The sequence below is a fragment of the Natrix helvetica genome (assembly GCF_964273705.1).
Source record: "Natrix helvetica genome assembly, chromosome: 2".
Taxonomy (NCBI): Eukaryota; Metazoa; Chordata; class Lepidosauria; order Squamata; family Natricidae; genus Natrix; species Natrix helvetica.
In genome coordinates, this window is record NC_138552.1 from 228,083,415 (window position 1) to 228,102,700 (window position 19,286).

The window sequence follows — 19,286 nt, forward strand, 5'->3', positions numbered from 1 at the left end:
TGTCCCTTCTAACTGATCTGAGTAAAGGTACTCCATACATAATTATAGAGGGACAAGGGAAGGGCCTTGAAAGACAGGAAGAAGAATCACTACCAAGGCAACCATGAGCTAAAAGGGATGTGAGCCCAGGGCCAGGAAAGTAATGTGAGTAAACATCATAGGCAAGGCCCTCACTAATTCACCCCTAGATAAAGGGAAGGAGGGGGAAGCACATTCAGACTTGCAAGATTCTGATACTACAGCTTTACAATAAAAAGTATTATTGACCTGTATTCCATTGGTTTCCTAGTGTGGTCTGGCTTGGAGGGCTGATAATAATGAACATTGGCACAGCATTATTATGGAAACCCAGCAGTTCTTGCTTGCTTTCTAACTCTTTAAAGATTTGTCTTGCAATCTCTATCTCGATTTCTTTCCATATCAATGAAGATGCTCCAATGTGATCCCCCCTAAAGGTAAGCTGATACTATTGATTACCTAGCTTGCTGCCAAATCGGAATGTATTGTATTTTTATTTGAACCTAAGAGTAAGGAAAGAGATTTTCATTGGAGAGTTGATCTTTAACAGGGAAGTTCCACATATCCTTAAATCTTGTGAAAGCTTCTTCCAAATCTGCTACAATTAAGCAACAGAAGAAAAACTCCCATTCACGTAGCCAATGCAATTACAGTTGCAGATGTGCCATGGCAGTCTAAGAACACCCTGTGGCTGATTGACTCAGGAGAGCTTCCACTTGAGATCAGAGAAGAACCCACTTTTCTTCCATCAATGTCACCTACACTGTAGCTTCCTCCAAAATAACACTTTGGGTGTCAACGTTGACCCATCTGACTCTCTGGCTATCCAGCCATTGACTGTCTGCCTTATGCACTCTGCAGGAATATTTAGATTAACTTTATGTGCTCAGCTGGTTGTCTGTATAGGTAGCGGCCATAGCCATCACACAACACAATGTACCAAAAAGTCTCAGAGGGACACCATACAGTTGCTAGTAAGGTGGTAAGCTACTCTATAAAGTCACTCATCTTAGGAATGATGAAGCAGCACCTGGAAGTGATGATTTGCAAGCGGTCCTCTCTAAAGTGTATTTCTTGATGCATTTCCTACTAGTACACATATTTTAGGCTTCCTAATTTAGCATTATCTAACCTTCAGCTCAGTAAAAGCATTCTTCAGATAATAAATATGGTGGTTAAATGGAGGTCAAAAGCTGTCCTAGCCACACGCTTATTCAAAAAAAAAACCTGCTGATGATAATGAAATGATGCAGGTGGCGGAGACTGGGGGAAGAAAAATGAGCTTTCTTTCTTTATCTGGTCTCTCATTTTTATCTATACATGGCTGATTACACATCAGTTCAAAATTTGCTAAGACATCCTAAGGGATGAGATCAGAGGCTTTGGTTACCTGTTTCCATTGTGATGTTATCTTTCTTTTAAGAGGTACAATAGTCATAAGAGGGAATAAAATGTTTGGATGGTTTTCATTGCAGAATAACCTTTAAAATAATCTTTCTTGGTTTTTGCATCATATAAAAGAGGGGGAAATTAAAGCATCAAAACACCAAAGGAAAATGTGCAGACATACTGTAATCTTGTTTATACTGACAGCATTAGATTTGTCTTTCAAAATAGATTCACTCTTATTATTAAAAAAAACAATATGGTATATTAAAATCCAGATAAAGAGAACTTGTATAACACCAGCTTTCCTTCCACATTTTTTTAAAAGCTTGCTTGTGCTTTTTTGAAATATTTCATATTTTTTTCCTGATTTCAAGTGCATATTCTGGGATGTTTTTTGCCCCTCATTTATAAGTCTTTCCCATCTGTAGGTTCTTCATATTAAGATCCAGATACATAGAAGTGCACTTCATTAGGACTCTGGGAATGATCAAATTACATCCAGAAGTGGCTTGATTGAAGAAACTATTACTTGCAAATCATTCCTATGACTTTCCTTTGCTTTGTTAATTTCTTGCAGCTCATGTGTATCAAACTGCCAGCCAGTCAGATCAATCTCTTGTAAAGAAACCAACTGGTTTATTAGGCGGGCCAGTGTCAAGACTAACAGGGCAGAGGGTGAGAAGCCTTGTTCTTGGCTGAAGTCTAGAAATGTCAACTTCTTGAGATGAGTTAATGCCTTCAAGATAGTGAGCCACCCCTCACTTGTCAGGCAAGTCTCTGCCATGTCCAGATGCTGGAGGTCTGCCAAAGATGCTTTTGCAAAAAGGGTACCTAGGGAAATAGGTTCGAATTACATTCAGTAATTTCTTGTTTCTCATATTATACAGAAAATGTAATTGTGTGGAGACTTAATCATGTGTATATAAATGTGTTAAATCCTCGGACTTACGATGCTGTCAAAAGCATTGCCGGCTGCAGGACTCCCCTGATTGGCTAAGATGCGAGCAGCCTTTCAACGGGAAGACGCAACCTTCTGATTGGTTTAGCCATATGACAGCTACTATATAGAGAGCTGTCAGACCGCCAACATTGTTGCTGCCAGTTCGGGAGTTGCCTTGCACTTTGCACTGTTAGCTGTTACAATAAAGGTTGTTTGTTACTGCAACCTGCCTTGCCTCAGTTTCTGCCTGCCTAAGTTCTCCATACAGAGCAAAACGAATGTTCAAAAATGGCCCACCATGAATCTTAATATCGAGGAGAATATAAAGAGAAGGCTTTACATTTCAAAATCAAATAAATTTGGAGGATCCTATATGAGTATTCTGAAGAGCAAGAATCTGACCTCATCAAGGATTTGGCAAGCATGTTGTATATCCATAAGAGAGGGGAGATTTATTTACTGGAACTGTTTAGGGATAGGCAAAATGTATCTAACTACAGGAAGTTTTTGTTATGAGTTACTGTAGAATGGTTTTTTTTAAAAAAAATTAGATGTCTAACATAAAGCTTTATTGGGGGTGGTGGTGTATTTTTCTAATATGCTGTTGGACCTCTAGGGCTGCTACGGCAAGACAGTGGCTATATAAATTAAAATAATAATTCCTGCCAGGAGAAGAGTCAAAAAGCATGTTTCCACATGTGCCTGCAGAAGAAAACAGAGGGAAGTGACCTGAGATCTCTGAGGCAAAAACAGACAGTGACAGATAAAGAAGGGACACAAAATAAACACTTAACTCTCCATCTATACCCAACTGCCTGTGATCAGAAGATCATGTGGTGCTAACATTACTGCCAATATACGGTATATGGACTTCTAATATAGCCAGACTTTTAGAAAACCTAAAGTGTAAAAGCAACAGATAGCTTTCTTCCAAGATGCTTCTAAAGAGGTTTCATATTATTATTATTATTATTATTATTATTATTATTATTATTATTATTATTATTATTCATATTTATAGACCGCCCCCTCTCCCGAAAGGGACTCGGGGCGGTGTACAGTCACTAAAATACGTTATAAAATACATACAAAACAGTTAAATAATTAAATACGTAGGTGGAGGAGGTTGCAAGACTGTACATAGAATAATAAATATTAAATATAGTATATAGTGTATTAAAAACTTTATAAAACCCCAAACCCAATTAAAATGAATAAATCCCCGGGAGGTAGAACTAAGAAAGTGCCAGGCCAGCTGATTGAAATAGGTGAGTCTTTAACTTTTGCCGGAAGGAACGGAGGTCGGTGGTAGTTCGAATGTCAGGGGGGAGGTCATTCCAGAGGGTTGGGCCCATCACAGAGAAGGATCTACTCCTAGGTGTCGCCCGCTGGCATTGACTAGCAGACGGCACCAGGAGGAGCCCCTCTCTGTGTGAGCGGATAGGTCGCAGGGACGTGTGTGGTAGGATGCGATCCTGCAGGTAACTAGGTCCACTGCCATGGAGCGCTTTAAAGATGGTGATCAATACCTTGAAACGCACCCGAAAGGCCACAGGTAGCCAGTGCAGCTCGCGCAGGAGAGGTGTTACGTGGGAGTAACGTGTACTTCCCATAATAACCCGCGCGGCTGCGTTCTGAACTAGCTGCAGTCTCCGGACGCGTCCCAAGGGAAGCCCCATGTAGAGAGCATTGCAGTAGTCCAGGCGAGACGTCACCAGCGCATGAGTGACCGTGCGCAGGGCACTCCGGTCCAGTAGGGGGCGCAATTGGCGCACCAGGCGAACCTGGTGGAACGCCCCCCTTGCCACGGCTGCCACATGGTCCTCCATTGACAGCCGGGCATCAAGGAGGACGCCCAAATTGCGCGCCCGCTCCACAGGGGACAATTGTTCGCCCCCTATGGCCAGCGATGGAGTCAGCTGGCTGAACCGAGGCGCCGGTAACCACAGCCACTCGGTCTTGGAGGGGTTGAGTTTAAGTCTGTTGTCCCCCATCCAGACCCCGACGGCTTCCAAACACCGGGACATCACTTCGACAGCCTCGTTGGGGTGGTTTGGGGTTGAAATATACAGCTGAGTATCATCAGCGTAAAGATGGTACTCAACCCCAAAACCACGGATGATCTCACCCAGCGGCTTCACATATGCGTTGAACAGGAGAGGCGAGAGGACCGACCCCTGTGGCACCCCACAAGTGAGTGGCCTCAGGGACGATCTCTGCCCCCCTGTCAACACACATTGCTTCCGGTCGGAGAGGTAGGAGCCGAACCACCGCAAAACGGTGCCTCCGACTCCCATCCCCTCCAACCGGCGCAATAGGATACCATGGTCGATGGTATCAAAAGCCGCCGAGAGGTCTAATAGGACCAGGATAGAGGAGCAACCCCTATCTCTGGCCCTCCAGAGATCATCGACCAACGCGACCAAGGCTGTCTCAGTGCTGTGCCCGGGTCGGAAGCCGGACTGGCGTGGGTCTAGATAGTCGGATTCGTCTAGGTGTCGTGGGAGCTGCTGCGCCACCACATTCTCGACAACCTTCGCCAGAAAGGGGAGGTTGGAGACTGGACGATAGTTAGCTAGCTCCATTGGGTCGAGCGCAGGCCTCTTGAGCAAGGGTCTCACCACCGCCTCTTTCAAGGCGGTTGGTAAGTATCCCTCACTCAGTGAGGCGCTCACCAGGCCCAGGAGCCAGCCTCGTGTCACCTCCCAGGCTGCCAGTACCAGCCAGGAGGGGCACGGGTCCGTTGAACAAGTGGTGGGTCGCAGCCGTCCACGCAGCCTGTCCAAATCCTCGGGGGCAACAGAGTCAAACTCCTCCCAGAATGGTCCCTCAAGACTCGCTGTTGGCGGCTCGTCTGGTCCACTGACGGAGGTCCACCCGCTCCGGATCTGATCGATTTTGTCCTGAAGATATTCCCCAAACTCCTCTGCTCTACCCTGTAAGGGTGTCTCCCGCGCCCCCTGCGATAAGAGGGAGCGAGTCACCCTAAACAGGGCGGCAGGGCGGTTATCCGCGGACGCAATAAGAGCAGCACAATGTCTACGTTTGGCCGCTCTTATTGCCACAAGGTAAGTCCGCAAATAGGCTCTTACCTGTGTTCGGTCAGATTCGGAGCGCGAGGATCTCCACCTGCTCTCTAGACGTCTCCTGTGGCGCTTCATCACCCTGAGCTCCTCAGTGAACCAAGGAGCCCGGGTGGGTCGATGCCGCAGGAGAGGTCGCAACGGCGCAACCCGGTCCAAGGCCCCAGTCGTCACCCTATTCCAGGCAGTCACTAGGTCCTCGGAACGGGAGCGGGACAAGGCTACAGGTATTGGCCCAAGCTCCGTCAGGAATCTATCAGATTCCATCAGGTGCCTGGGGCGGTACCAGTTTATAGAGTCTGGTTCCGCCTCCTCGCGGTGGGGGATAGCGCCAGGGAAGTCCAGCCGGAGGGATGAGTGGTCTGACCATGACAGGGGCGTGATAACTAAATCCCCTATTCCCAGATCACTCGTCCACTGTTCAGATACAAAAATGAGGTCCAGTGTGTGGCCCCCTTCGTGAGTGGGGCCCTGCACTAATTGGGTCAGGTCCATGGCCGTCATGGAAGCCATGAACTCCCGAGCCACCTCGGAAGCCGCTCCCGTTGACGGCAAGTTGAAGTCCCCCATGACCAGAAGTCTGGGAGTCTCAACTGCCGTCGCTGAGATTAGCTCGAGGAGCTCGGGCAGGGCTGCTGATGCATAGCGAGGAGCCAAGTATACAATCAGCAAGCCCCACTGCCTCCCTGGGCCCCAACTCACACCAAGGGACTCACACCCGGGTATCTGAGGAACAGTGAACTCCCTCGGCTCTAAACATTCCCGCATAACCACCGCCACCCCACCACCCTTACCCAGGGCCCGAGGCTGATGGAATGCTCGAAAACCCGGTGGGCACATTTCCACGAGGGGTAAACCACCTTCGTGGCCCAACCAGGTCTCCGTTATCCCTGCAAGGTCTAGCTCCCCCTCTGAGATCAACTCATTAATGAGGGGGGCCTTGTTGATGACAGACCTTGCGTTGCAAAGCATCAGCCGCAGGCCCTGGCTCTGTAGCACCTGTCCACCTAGGCTGCAGGGGTTGGTACAAGCGACCGGGCGTAACCAGCAGCCACGGTCTCCCAACCGACCTTGGGATCTTATCCTGTCCTCGCATCCCCTCCTCCCCGCGACCGTTGTAATAGGACAACCCTCTGCTATCGTGACCTTTATATTCCCCCCCTCCACCGCATCCCCGTCCTTCCTGGACTCACCCGTCTGTCCGGCTCTGGCCGTCCTCCCGGTCTGATTAACCCTCCCCCCCACCCTGGGACCCCCTAAAAACAGTATAAAACATTTTACTAAAAAGCCCCTCAGCTTCCTCTTCTTCCACCTCTCGGGGTTCACGAACCCGTCATCAAGGCTGGCCCTTGAGAGAGCCAAGGGCCATACCTGCGAGAGAGGGGCCTCCCGCAGGCGAAACAGGTCTGTCCTCGAGTAAATTGGTAGGTTGTTGACCATCCCGATAAGGTAGGGGTGCAGATGATATAAAAGTTAATAGTTGAAAACCAGTGGGTTTTTCATAGAATTATGAATCATGTAGCAATCCAGATAGTGCTGTTATAGGTTAGACCAGAGTTCCCCAACCTTTCCAGCTTTGCAGATCGGCTGGGGGTGGGGGGAGAGTGGATGGCTATGCATGAACGGTGGACAAGCATGTATGTGCAGCTCCATTTGTGTGAGTGGTGGGCATGCATGCTTGTCACTCGTGCAAATGTAGCGTGAACGCATGTGCTGACCCATTGCTCATGCAAGTGGAGATGCACATGCGCTCATCCGCCACTTCCATCCCCTGGTTCAAAACAGTTCAAGGCCTGGTAGTGGGCCACGTTCCGGAGATTGGGGACCCCTGGTTTAGATTGTGTCCCAAGGAGGCCTATTATTATATTGCTAAATGCTGAAACAGTGTTCTGTTTTTTCCATGTACCAGGTATGAACATTAATCTTTTGAGTGTATTTTTGTTTTAGGTCATATTTCTATATACACAAACATGCAGAACATCTGCAAAAGTCAGCTGAGGTATTTGAGGGACTGCCTCAATCAAATCTATCTGTCCATCAGACCTGGCAGAAATGACATGGTGTAATTTTGTGTACAAAGGAATGTCATTGGACAGGAGCCAGGAAGAGACCCCGTTCTGTGCAGCAACCATCCTTGAGGACATCATCCCTTCTGAGGGGAGATCAGCCCTGATCCTGTTGGCTATCTAGAGGAGTTTGAAAACATGGCTTTGTCATCTGGTTTGGGATCTGGTGATACGAAGAACCTGATAAATGGTTGTGCTTTCAAGAAAATGAATGGTGCTCTCCCACAGATTGTTTCAATGTTTTCATTATTTTAAGAGGGTTTTTAAAAATGATTTTGCCATTATTTTTTTATTGTGATTGAATTATTTTATTTTTTATTTTTAACTTTATAAGTCACCCAGAGTCATGGCAGTGAGGTGGCTATAAATAACTCTTGCAATAGCCTTTTGGATCAGAGCTATTGCTTTGACTGAGTATTCCACCATATGTGAGTCCTTCACTCTTGTTTTCATGACCCTCTTTTAATACTGCAAAATATACTTACTGAGAGTTCTGGCCTCAGAGTTGGTAGTTCTCCATTTCTTTAGCCCAAGTTTGATCAACTGTGGCATTCTCTTTAACTCTTCTAACTTAACAAGGCAAACATTTGCTTCATCCACCCAAGGGAACATCAGAATTTTCATCTTTGGTAGGACATTTAAGCTTTCAACTAAAGAAAAGATAAATTCACCTTTAGTTCTGATTACTGTTTTGTTTTCCTTCTGTCTTTTTTCAGGATGCTTTTCAATCTCCCAATGTAGCTTGCAACCAATCTGGTGATTAACCAAATCAGTTTAACGTTACAGGAATCAGCAAATTCAACTAGAAGCTGCCATCTACTATGGCATTAATTAAAAGATAGTCTGCAAATAAATATTGAAAAGTCATAAACAATGCAGATAGATAATATGCTGTATTTCAAAGAAATCACCAGTTCAACGTATGAATCATGATTGTATTCCCATTTTTTGCTGAAAAGAGCTCCCACATCCCTATAATATGATTTTTCACCAGACCATTTAGCTCACAAAATTTGTTCTAGTCTTGTTTGTCTGTAATTCTTGATCAAGCCTTCCCTATCATTACCCCATCTCTGAAATGCCTTCTGTTGAATTACTTTATAGAAAATGGCCTGCTAGTTGGCATTTTAAAAGAGGACTTTAAAGTAGGATATTTGTTTTTAGGATTTATTTATTGAATACTATAGAACTTTATTGTATAGAATTTATTTGCATATAATAATATATAATAAATAATATTCTAATTCTAATTCTAATTATATTCTATTATATATATATATATATATATATATATATATATATATATATATATATATATGTGTGTGTGTGTGTGTGTGTGTGTGTGTGTGTGTGTGTGTGTGTTATATTTGTACTGATAAATAAATATAGATCTATTTCGAGCTAATTAGCTCTCATCAGCTAGCCATACCCTTACTGGGATTTGAACCCGGGCTGTATATATCTTAGGCAGGAGTTTTAGCCACTAAGCCACGGGCTCTCTTCCTTATCAGTTGAGCCAGGGAAATAGGTATGTATTTGTGTTACAACCCCTGGTATGACTAAATATGGGAGGAAGGTCACTACTCCCTCTTTCTGTCCTTCGGCTTATCACAGAAGACCATGCAGGCAGAAAACCATATTTTTATTTTTAATGTTGCCTTTTTATATTTGTGTTATATTTGTACTGATAAATAAATAAAGGGAGACTAGTATAGATCTATTTCGAGCTAATTAGCTCTCATCAGCTAGCCATACCCTTACTGGGATTTGAACCCGGACTGTATATATCTTAGGCAGGAGTTTTAGCCACTAAGCCACGGGCTCTCTTCCTTATCAGTTGAGCCAGGGAAATAGGTATGTATTTGTGTTACAACCTGGGGATACCAGGGTTGTAACACAAATACATACATACATACGTACGTGTGTATGTAGTATGTATGTACATCTCATGACAATAAAATAAAATAAATTTATTTTATAAAATTGTATTCAATATTATAGAATCCTTAATACTGTTTTAGGTTTGTATTGTTAGGTAATTCATGCTATCATATAAAAAAGCAGCCGGCAAACTTCACTCATCTATATGCTGATGATTGTACTAGCTGGTAATGAAATTTATTTATATTATTTTATTTTTTATTGAAATTAGTTAAACAAAAACGAGAGCAAGAATGAGAGAATAAAAATACAATGACAAGGACAATAGGTATGTTAGTGAACGTATGAATGCCCCATCTACTGACCACTTATGAAGTATGTCCACAGGAAGAAAAACCAGCTCAGAGAATACCAAGAATCTGACAATTCAGCCTTGAAGTACGTATATTTTCCATTCTTGTCTATTTTTCTTTTCAATCCAAGGCCCAAATTAAGATTGAGATTTGTTAGAACATAGCAATAGCACCCAGATTTATACACCGCTTCACGGTGCTTTACAGCCCTCTCTAAGTGGTTTACAGAATCAGCATATTGCCCCCAACAATCTGGGTTCTCATTTTACTGAGCTCGGAAGGATCCAAGGCTGAATCAATCTTCAGATGGTCAGGATCAAACTCCTGGCTGTGGGCAGAGTTAACCTGCAATATCGCATTCCAACCACTGCATCAACATGGCTCCTCTATTGAGCAAGACACCAAACTCCCCATTTTCCTGAGATAAAATGATCTTTCTTACCTAATTGACAAAGAGCTTCTTTTCCTCCATTTCCCAAAAAATTGTTGGATAAATCAAGTGCAGAAAGTTTGGGTAAATTGCCAATATTCTGAACTATAAAATAAGAAGCACACAGAGAATTAACTTACAGGCAGGGAAAGAGTATGAAATGAAACCATTAATCTGTGCTTCATTAAAAAGATCCCTGTGATAAATTGCTAATAATAATAATATCATCAATAACGGAAATCAAATTATACACGTATATTTAATGGTTTTCTGGATTTCACTATCTGCTCAGAGTCTAATAGAATTAAATTAAATTAAATTAAATACAAATGGTTAAAGGAAAAGGTCTGATTCTGGAAGGTTTAGAGGAAGAAAGACTGAAGATGAAAACAGAGATAAATGTCTGAATGACATACAGTAACAAGACATGATTTAGAACCACCCTTTTGAGAAACTATGTCTTGAACTGGTAGTTCACAGACAGAAGGTTTAGCTAAAAGAGGACTGGGATTTTTGGCTTTCCACATGTTGCTGAAGTTTTAATTCCCAGAAACCCTGCTCAACAAAGCTATTGTTAAAAGGAACCTGAAAGTTACAGTTTAGCAGCACCTGGAGGGCCCCAGAAAAAGGAAGCATTTTCAATTGGTCACCTTGGTTAAAAAGCCCGAGAGCAGTAATTTCAACACATATTACTGAGGATGCCAGGTTGAAGAAGGCTGATTTATAGATTGGGAAAAGTCAGAGTTCAAGAGCTGAATATGTTTTGAAAAGCAGCAAGCTCAGGTGGCATTTCCACCATACAGGATCCAATAGCAATTGATATGACCTTGGTGTCGGGCACCCCTAACAGCTGCCACCGGTGTCCTAGAGTAGGATAAACAGTCTGAACTGCATAATAATTATAAGGTTATTCAGTTTTGAAATACTGTTTTTGTTCTACAGTGTGTATTCCCTCAACCTATTATCCTTTCTCAAAATTTGCAACCGACAAGACGGTTAACAGTTTGGGGTAGAGGGAATCTGTTCTAGAATTGTAAGCAATACTATTCAAAATGTCATCTGTTTTAGAAGTTTGGTATATCTCCAAGAATGCTATTATTATTGGATAACCTATACACAGAATAAGTGAATTCAAATAACCAAAATATTGCTGTTACCGAGAATTTCTACAGCAGTTGCAGAAATGCAGCAGTTAACCAAATAAATTTCTTCTAATTCTTGAAGATTTAAGGATATTGATTTTACTATACTTATCATTCCATCTCCAACATTTGTAAGCTCTTTCAATTGCAATGAATTCAACTTTTTCAAATTCTTCAAGCCTTCAGCTATAAACAAATTGAGGGGGGAAAAAACTGGTTACAGTTGATTTCTATTACAACTTGTACGTATATCTATAACACCACGGTATTCCCTTTTGAAATAAGCAACATTCTGCAAAGTGCAGAAAAGCAAAAGAAATGGGCAAACATGTGGTACAAAACAATGCTTGTGCCATATGCAGAATTCCTTTTTCATTATTAAATAGTATTGTTCTATATGGTGAACATTTTGCTAGTATAATTCAAGGACAACCGCTATCCAATTTTATCTCAAACGTGCATTTCTAAGCAAATGGGATATCTAATTTAAGGACTAACTTGCAAACCAATCCAGTATATGCTCCCCATACCCTGCTAACCAGGAGGAACATGCAGGGTATCACTCGGGATGCTTTACACTATTTTTTCAGGGCAGATTAAAAATATTTGACTAGTTACATACATGGTAAAATATTCAGCTTCTTATTTATACTAAATTTAATATTTAAAATTAAAACATGCAATCTAACAACAGGATAAAATGAAGGAAGAAAAAAAACAAATGGAGGGATAGAATATATAAATATTGTTAAACATACATTTAAATACATTTCAACTGAAGTCTATAGGATACTTTCTGGGTTCATTTACTAAAGTTACCTAATTTGTCAGCAGTGTCCTCGTTCATCTTGACATTATCAAATATAATTTTTTCCACATTAGCAAGGATAGATATTCCATCAAGAAGGCCCCCTAAGAAAAGAACATCTGGTTTAAAAAACTCATAATGATATAAGGATGGATGGAGTTGGATGGATGAACTGGCAGAGAAATGGACACCAATAATATTCATCTGAGACAAAAAAGAGCCTTTCTTCCACCCTATCTTCATATCTTCTCTATTGTCCATCCTACATCCAAATATTTCTCTCCCCTTTACATACCTTCAACAAACTTGAGAGTAATATATCAGTGGTGGGATTCAATTTTTTTTACTACTGGTTCTGTGGGAGTGGCTTGGTGGGCATAACCTGGTGGGAAGGGAAAGGATACTGTAAAATCACCATTCCTTCCCCACTCCAGAAGAAGGTTACTGCAAAATCCCCATTTCCTCCTGATCAGCTGGGACTCAGGAGGCAGAGAATAGATGGGGGCAGGGCCAGTCAGAGGTGGTATTTACCGGTTCTCCAAACTACACAGAATTTCCACTACCAGTTCTCCAGAACTGGTCAGAACCTGCTGTATACCACCTCTGTAATATATGCAGAAGAAAATAAAAGGAGGAGATTTTGAGTAAGTATGCATGTTTTCTTTCTTCCTTAAACATTGCTCAACATCAGGGTAGCATCAGTCAAAATTGGTCAGGCTTTATCTTACTTTTCCGAGAGGGTCAAACTATTTTCCAAAGCACCAAAGGGCAAGACAAGAAACAAGGGTTGGAAACTAACCAAGGAAAGAAGCAATTTAGAACTAAGGAGACATTTCCTAATGGTGAGAGCAATCAACCAATGGAATAGCTTGCCTTCAGAAGTTGTAGATGCTCCATCAGTGAAGGCTTTCAAAAAGAGACTGGACAACTATTCATCTGAAATGGTATGGGATCTCCTGCTCGAGAAGGGAGATGGACTAGGACAGTGGTGGGCAACCTTTTTTTTCAACTGAGCCAAATCTCGCCAAAACCACGATTGAAATTTATTTTGAGAGCCACATTTTTAAAACCGAAAATACATAGGATGGTACACTGTTTTTAGTTTCAATAAACTCTGGCATTTGAAGCACGCAAGTCTTAAAGCTGTCAAGTTACAAGATCCTTGCATCCCTAACCCTTTAGGAAAAAAAACCCAAGGGGTCTTCAAACCTGACAGCTTGAAGACTTGTGGACTTCAACTCCCAGAATTCTGAGAATTGAAGTCCACCAAGGGCATCAATCATATTAGCCCAGGGATCTGCAAAATTGGCTCTTAAGACTGGTGGACTTCAACTCCCAGAATTCTGAGAATTGAAGTCCACCAGTCTTAAAACAGCCAACTTTGCAGACCTCTGTGTTAGCCCAAAGCCTGGCGCTGGGCGGGCCTTGCTCCCCCATTGGTGGAGCCCCAAGAAGCGAGAAGGGAGAAAAAGAAACGGAGGCTAAGGAGCTTCCCCCCGCCCCCTCCCAGCAAAAATCTAACCGGGGAGCCAGGCGGGCAGTAGCAAATTAGCCGATCACGCCGCATGATCGGTTAATTTGCTACTGCCCACGCGGCGTGATCGGCTAATTTGCTACTGCCCGCCCGGCTCCCCAGTTAGATTTTTGCTGGGAGGGGGTGGGGGGAAGCTCCTTAGCCTCCGTTTCTTTTTCTGCCTCCTCGCTTCTCGTCCCCGCCCGACTTCAGGATCCTCCCTAATCATTGTGGGTCAAAAAGAAAAAAGGGAAAGGGGCGCTTGTTTTGAAGTGCCTGAGAGGAGGGAGGGGAGCGGGCGCCCGGCACACAGAAGAGCCACATTAAAATGTGTAAAGAGCCACATGTGGCTCGCGAGCCGCGGCTTGCTGACCACTGGACTAGGAGACCTCTGAGGTCCCTTCCAACTGTATTATTCTATGTTCTAACTGTTTTGTTTTAAGATGATTGAGAAACAATGCATTATGAAGGTGAAGGATAGGAAATAGGTGATAGGAATTGCAAATTTCATGTTGATATAGCTTTCTGCCAATTCAAGTAAAGTTAGATAGTGCTATAATCCAGAACAGAGATTAGGGATGATGACATTAATAGAGATCTTATTGATATAGTTGGGTATACTCCACATTAGCCCATGGAACAGAAATACAAGAGTGTATAAAGGGGCCTTTTTCATGGGGGTCTGGAAACTCCCTACGCAATATACAGTATCTGAATCACAGTAAACATGTTATTTATCAATATTATTGTTCACATACCATGCTGGTTTTCACTCTGCAGGTCTTTTACCTTTATAGTTTTCAGTACCATCATTTCTGTTATCTGTTGCTCATCTTCCATGCTAAGAGGTGTGGACTCTACAGTAAGATCCTGCAGATTTGTACAGCTATTGAGGACTTCCCTCAACTTTCCTGTGAGGCCAGGACATTTGTTGATAATCAGTCTCAGACTTGAGGCAGAGCAACATATTTTTTCCAGATACTTAATATCACCTTTCTCTAATTGATTGAAATCTTTTAAGGTAATTTCTAAACCTCTGAGCTTTCGATCCCAGTTGAAGAATAAGGACACCGCCTTTTCGGGGATGACAGTTTTCCATGCTGTCCTTGTAGCTGATGATGTACCAAAAAAGTCTAATTTGATGACTTCTAACATACTTACACAATTAGAAAAGTAGTCAAAAAACCCAGAGACATAGGTAGGAATCCTCCGGGTATTGATGTACAATTTTTTATCATGGAAAAATTCCTCAAACTCCTTCTTTACTGTTGTTTCAGAGATACTTTCATAAAGGAATCTAATAACACACTCCACAAATGAATTTTCCCGAGTTGCTATTAAGCTTTCTTCTTCTTCAGCAATTTGTTCATATTTTGGGGGTTCTTCTGGAAATAGATCATGAGCAAAAGGCAATCCCAAAAGACTACCCTTCTGATGAATGGCTGATAAATGACTGACAATTTTTTGGGTGGCTTCAGAAGATGATCCACAGGTATACAAAAGTAAACTGTGATAAGTAGTAATTATATCCGAAAAACTCCTAATTCTTTGGAGATAATTGAATCCTCTGGTTACTTCCTCATCCCTATTGGATCTCAATAGCCTGGAAAGTCTTCTACCTGCAATATATTCTTGGAAAGATTTATGAAAAAATGTATATGCTTCTTTTAGTCTCTGAGCTGTGTATTTGTGCATAAGGCCCACAGATAACAGCACTTGTTCTTTCACACTGGAAAAATCCTCGGGATGAAAAACAAATTTTTGCTCAAAGATTCCATCCAAAGCCAAATTTCCACAGTGAATTAGGCTAAGCCGAAAATGTTTGTCACTTGTCCCACTGATCTTGTGCTTGTTTTTCCCTACTAACAAATTGTATAAGGTGGAGAACAGAGTGGTTTGTGTATGTGGAGTAAAAGCGGATTCTCCCATTTGAATGGCACAAGCAATAATCACAAATAATGGGGTCCTCATAAGGTTCTCCAGCTGAGTCCCTGAATTCTGAAAAGTGGACTCTAAACTCTCCAATTGAGACAGCAGGCCCTCAGCCAATGTGGCTTCTTTCAAAACATTTTTAACTAGCGTTTTTGCACTTTCCACGGTTAGATCGCCTGTCTCAGCAATCAGTGACCCAAACAGCCTCAGTCTTCGAATTGACTCGGTCCTTGTAGTAACAATAACTGTGTTCTTGGATTTATGACTTTCTTTTATCAGTGCTTCAATTTCTGGGCAGCTCTGGGACTTGAATTCATCATACCCATCTAAAAGGAAAAGGACTTTTTCTGCTAGCAATTCTAATATCTCCATAAAGTCTTCTTTACATATTCTATAGTTCTTCTTAAGAAGTTGTTCGCATATGGTCTCATATAGGCCTGCTTCTACCCCACTCAGGCTGATGAAGAAGACAAGCTGAAACCTCATCAGAGAAGGATGGTCTTCATTAGCCCAGAGTAAAGCAATCTTTTTGAGGAGAGTCGTTTTTCCTTTCCCAGCTTCCCCCTCTATGATACAGGGACTTTCAAGTTCATCTAAAAGGGCATTTAAAGTCATTTGCGCCAAGCGGAAATTATGGATATCTTTCTTCCAAAGCAAGATATCTGTATAGGTATTCTTCAAATCAAAGATGATATCAATTTCTTCGCCCAGTGGATGAAAACGTTTAAAGGACGGATTCCTATATAGGTTACTTAAATCCTGAGCTAAGTAATCAACATCTTGTTGTGTAACTTGCCCATCTGTATCTAAAACAAAATAGAAAGATCTGAATGCCATGTTACTGAAGAGTATGATTTAATTGATATACTATTACAATGCAGATTAAATGAGATCTGATAGAGGCAACCTACATTTTATACTAGATTTCAATTGGAGCTGTTGTCCAATCTGAGCTGTAAAAACCTTGATAAGTGGGAAACCCTTTCATGTTTTGCTGCAGATTAGCAATTATCTAGATTTTTGAAGTGCAGATCTTTTTAGAGCCCACTTCAGGGGCTAGTTCTAACTTTCAAAAACTTTCTCTGGTGTGGTACAAGATTCTTGAAAACTACTGGTTTCTATATTTTTAATATTACATAAAAGTCTGAATGGATGACTTTCTCCTGACACCATCTCTATCTTAGGCAAAATAATAAAGGTTAATTTGTACTTAATAAAGCAACTAAATTTGAAAAAATGGCAATCTTAATAAAGATACTTACTATAAGAATATGATAATAATTAATAAAAAATAAATTGGATATCTACTTACGGCTTCCCTGTAGTTTCTTAAAAAGGAAAAAATCTATTTTCTCCAGTGATCTCACCAAAATATCACAGGCTTCACTACCTTTTTCCAAAATGGAGCATGTCAATTTTCTTGACGCATCCTGCCTTACTTTTTGGCAAAGGATACTATCTTTTTCTTCATGTGACAAAACAGATTTTGCAAAAAGACAGTGTACAATTTTCTTGATGGTTGCCATCTCCATTCTTTGAATAAGCTGTTCACGGTTGTTCTCTAAAAAATCCATTGTTGAGAGCAGATGGTTCTTCCAATCTGAATCTAATCAATTCTACTTATGCTCTGAATAATGAATGCTAACTTGGTTTGACTACGGGTCATGACTCTTATTCTGAAGGTTCAAATACAGCAGCAGAAATGGTTGGTAATCCTAGAGGAAATGCAGAGATTTTAATAATAAAACATGAATTTCACAAATGCACACAGACTGAATCATAGCACCATGCGATGATGCTAATTATAAAAATTTTATTTTTTTAAAAAAATCATTTTCCAAGTTTTACATTCTGCATAGAATCTTCTTGGATAAATGAGGACATTTGTTTTCTATAGGTAAAGGTAAAGGTTCCCCTCGCACATATGTGCAGGTCGTTCCCGACTCTAGGGGGCGGTGCTCATCTCTGTTTCAAAGCCAAAGAGCCAGTGCTGTCCAAAGATGTCTCCATGGTCATGTAGCTGGCATGACTAAATGCAGAAGGTGCACAGAACGCTGTTACCTTCCCACCAAAGATGGTACCTATTTTTTCTACTTGCATTTTTACATGGTTTCGAACTGCTAAATTGGCAAAAGCTGAGACAAGTAACGGGAGCTCATTCTGCTACACGGCGCTAGGGATTCAAACTGCTGAACTGGCAATCTTTCTGATCAAAAAGCTCAGTGTATTAGCCACTGAACCACCACATCCCTTGTTTTCTATATAGGATGGGAAATGTGAATGGTGAATTAATATATCCATATCTATCATATTTACTTCCCTTTCTGATATGCAGAAGTCCAAAGCAAACTGTCAAAAAGGTTGAATCCACCAAAACCATCTCCTAACAGTAGTACAAGATGTTCCAATGTGGTTCATTTTGTGATGTGACTGTCATTAAGAAAGGCCAATTCCTTAAACTCTTTTACAATGATGAACATTTCTCAGGGAACATAACAAAATCTTAACAATCAACTTGATCCTTTTGACAAGAACATAGGATTAAAGCAGCAAGTGTGTAGTTCGGTTAATTAACAGCAAGCTATCAAATACATATTGTATTTTTTTAACTAGGCACGAGACAATAACATAGATTTTCAGTGTTCTTCATCAAAATCAGAGGTGGGTTGCTCCCGGTTCGGCCCGGATTGGGCGAATCGGTAGTGGTGGCGGCGGGAGGCTCCACCCACCAACCTGGATGCTTTTGTGCATGCACGAGCACATGAGCGAACTGGTAGTAAAAAAAATGAAAACCCACCACTGATCAAAATATCTCTGAATTCTACACTTGCAGTTGGCTTAACTGATAGGCAGTCAAGAGATCTGGACAGGAATAAAAGCTGTATGCATGACACAGAGCTGGCACCAAAGAGACTGTTCATTGCTGTCTTTTACCTGCAAAGTTCATTTGCACAGTTTGGTTTCACCAAATATATTAAGGCCCTGGAGGAGTAGCCATGATTCCCCCACCCCATTTCCCCCATTCCCCGCCCCCCCCCCCCAAAAAAAAAGAAAAAAGGAAAAGCATTTTGATCATAAGAAAAATTTAGTTGTTTAAAGGAGCCCCAGGAATCCTGAACTGGAGCTGAGGGAGCTGGAGCTGGAGGAGAGGATTGGTGGCTAGATCTGGAGCTGCTTCTAGTAAAGAAATGCTCTCTGTCCATGTTCCCCACCCTACTTCCTTCCTTCCTTCCTTTCTTTCACAAATGTAAGTAGAAATCATCCTCAAAGAATACCCATCTCTTGTTACGGTTGTTCTATAATACTAATCTAAAACAATGCCTGTAGTGTTCAAAGTATATAAAGCAAAAAAAAGAAACATACCTGCTTTCTCTGTTAGGGAAAACGTTACCAATCTGTAGCAGTTGTAAATTCCTTCTCACGCCCAGTTGTCGAACTTTGACATTTGTTTCACTTAACTCACAGAATACTAACAACACTTCCGGTTTTCAGAAGAGGGGTGTTGCAAGAAAGGGTAGTGCTTACAGAAGGGAATGCTGTCATTCAAAGACAGCTTTCCACAACATTCATTACAAATGATCTGGCAAGGAAGCAAGTGCATGTGTAACCTGGGTCAGGGCCAGGTGCTTGCTCTAGGTATGATTTCAGCTGAAGTATAAACCTGAGCAGGTGGAATGTTCTCAATTCTTTGCCCAGGAAATTTCAAACCTCTCTTTTAAAGTGAATTAAAG

General features: G+C 41.8%; 1 protein-coding gene across 1 annotated transcript; it reads right to left on the reverse strand.

Annotated features, from left to right (window-relative positions):
• Positions 1 to 1,572: 1,572 nt before the first annotated feature.
• Positions 1,573 to 19,044, reverse strand: NLRC4 (NLR family CARD domain containing 4). The gene is made up of 8 exons (XM_081943446.1): positions 18,919 to 19,044; positions 16,868 to 17,270; positions 14,382 to 16,361; positions 12,122 to 12,214; positions 11,318 to 11,488; positions 10,173 to 10,265; positions 7,982 to 8,146; positions 1,573 to 2,238 (listed from the first exon to the last, which is right to left on the reverse strand). The coding sequence occupies exons 2-8, from the start codon at positions 17,127 to 17,129 to the stop codon at positions 1,895 to 1,897; spliced, it is 3,108 nt and encodes a 1,035-aa protein (XP_081799572.1). The 5' UTR covers positions 17,130 to 17,270; positions 18,919 to 19,044; the 3' UTR covers positions 1,573 to 1,894.
• Positions 19,045 to 19,286: the final 242 nt, after the last annotated feature.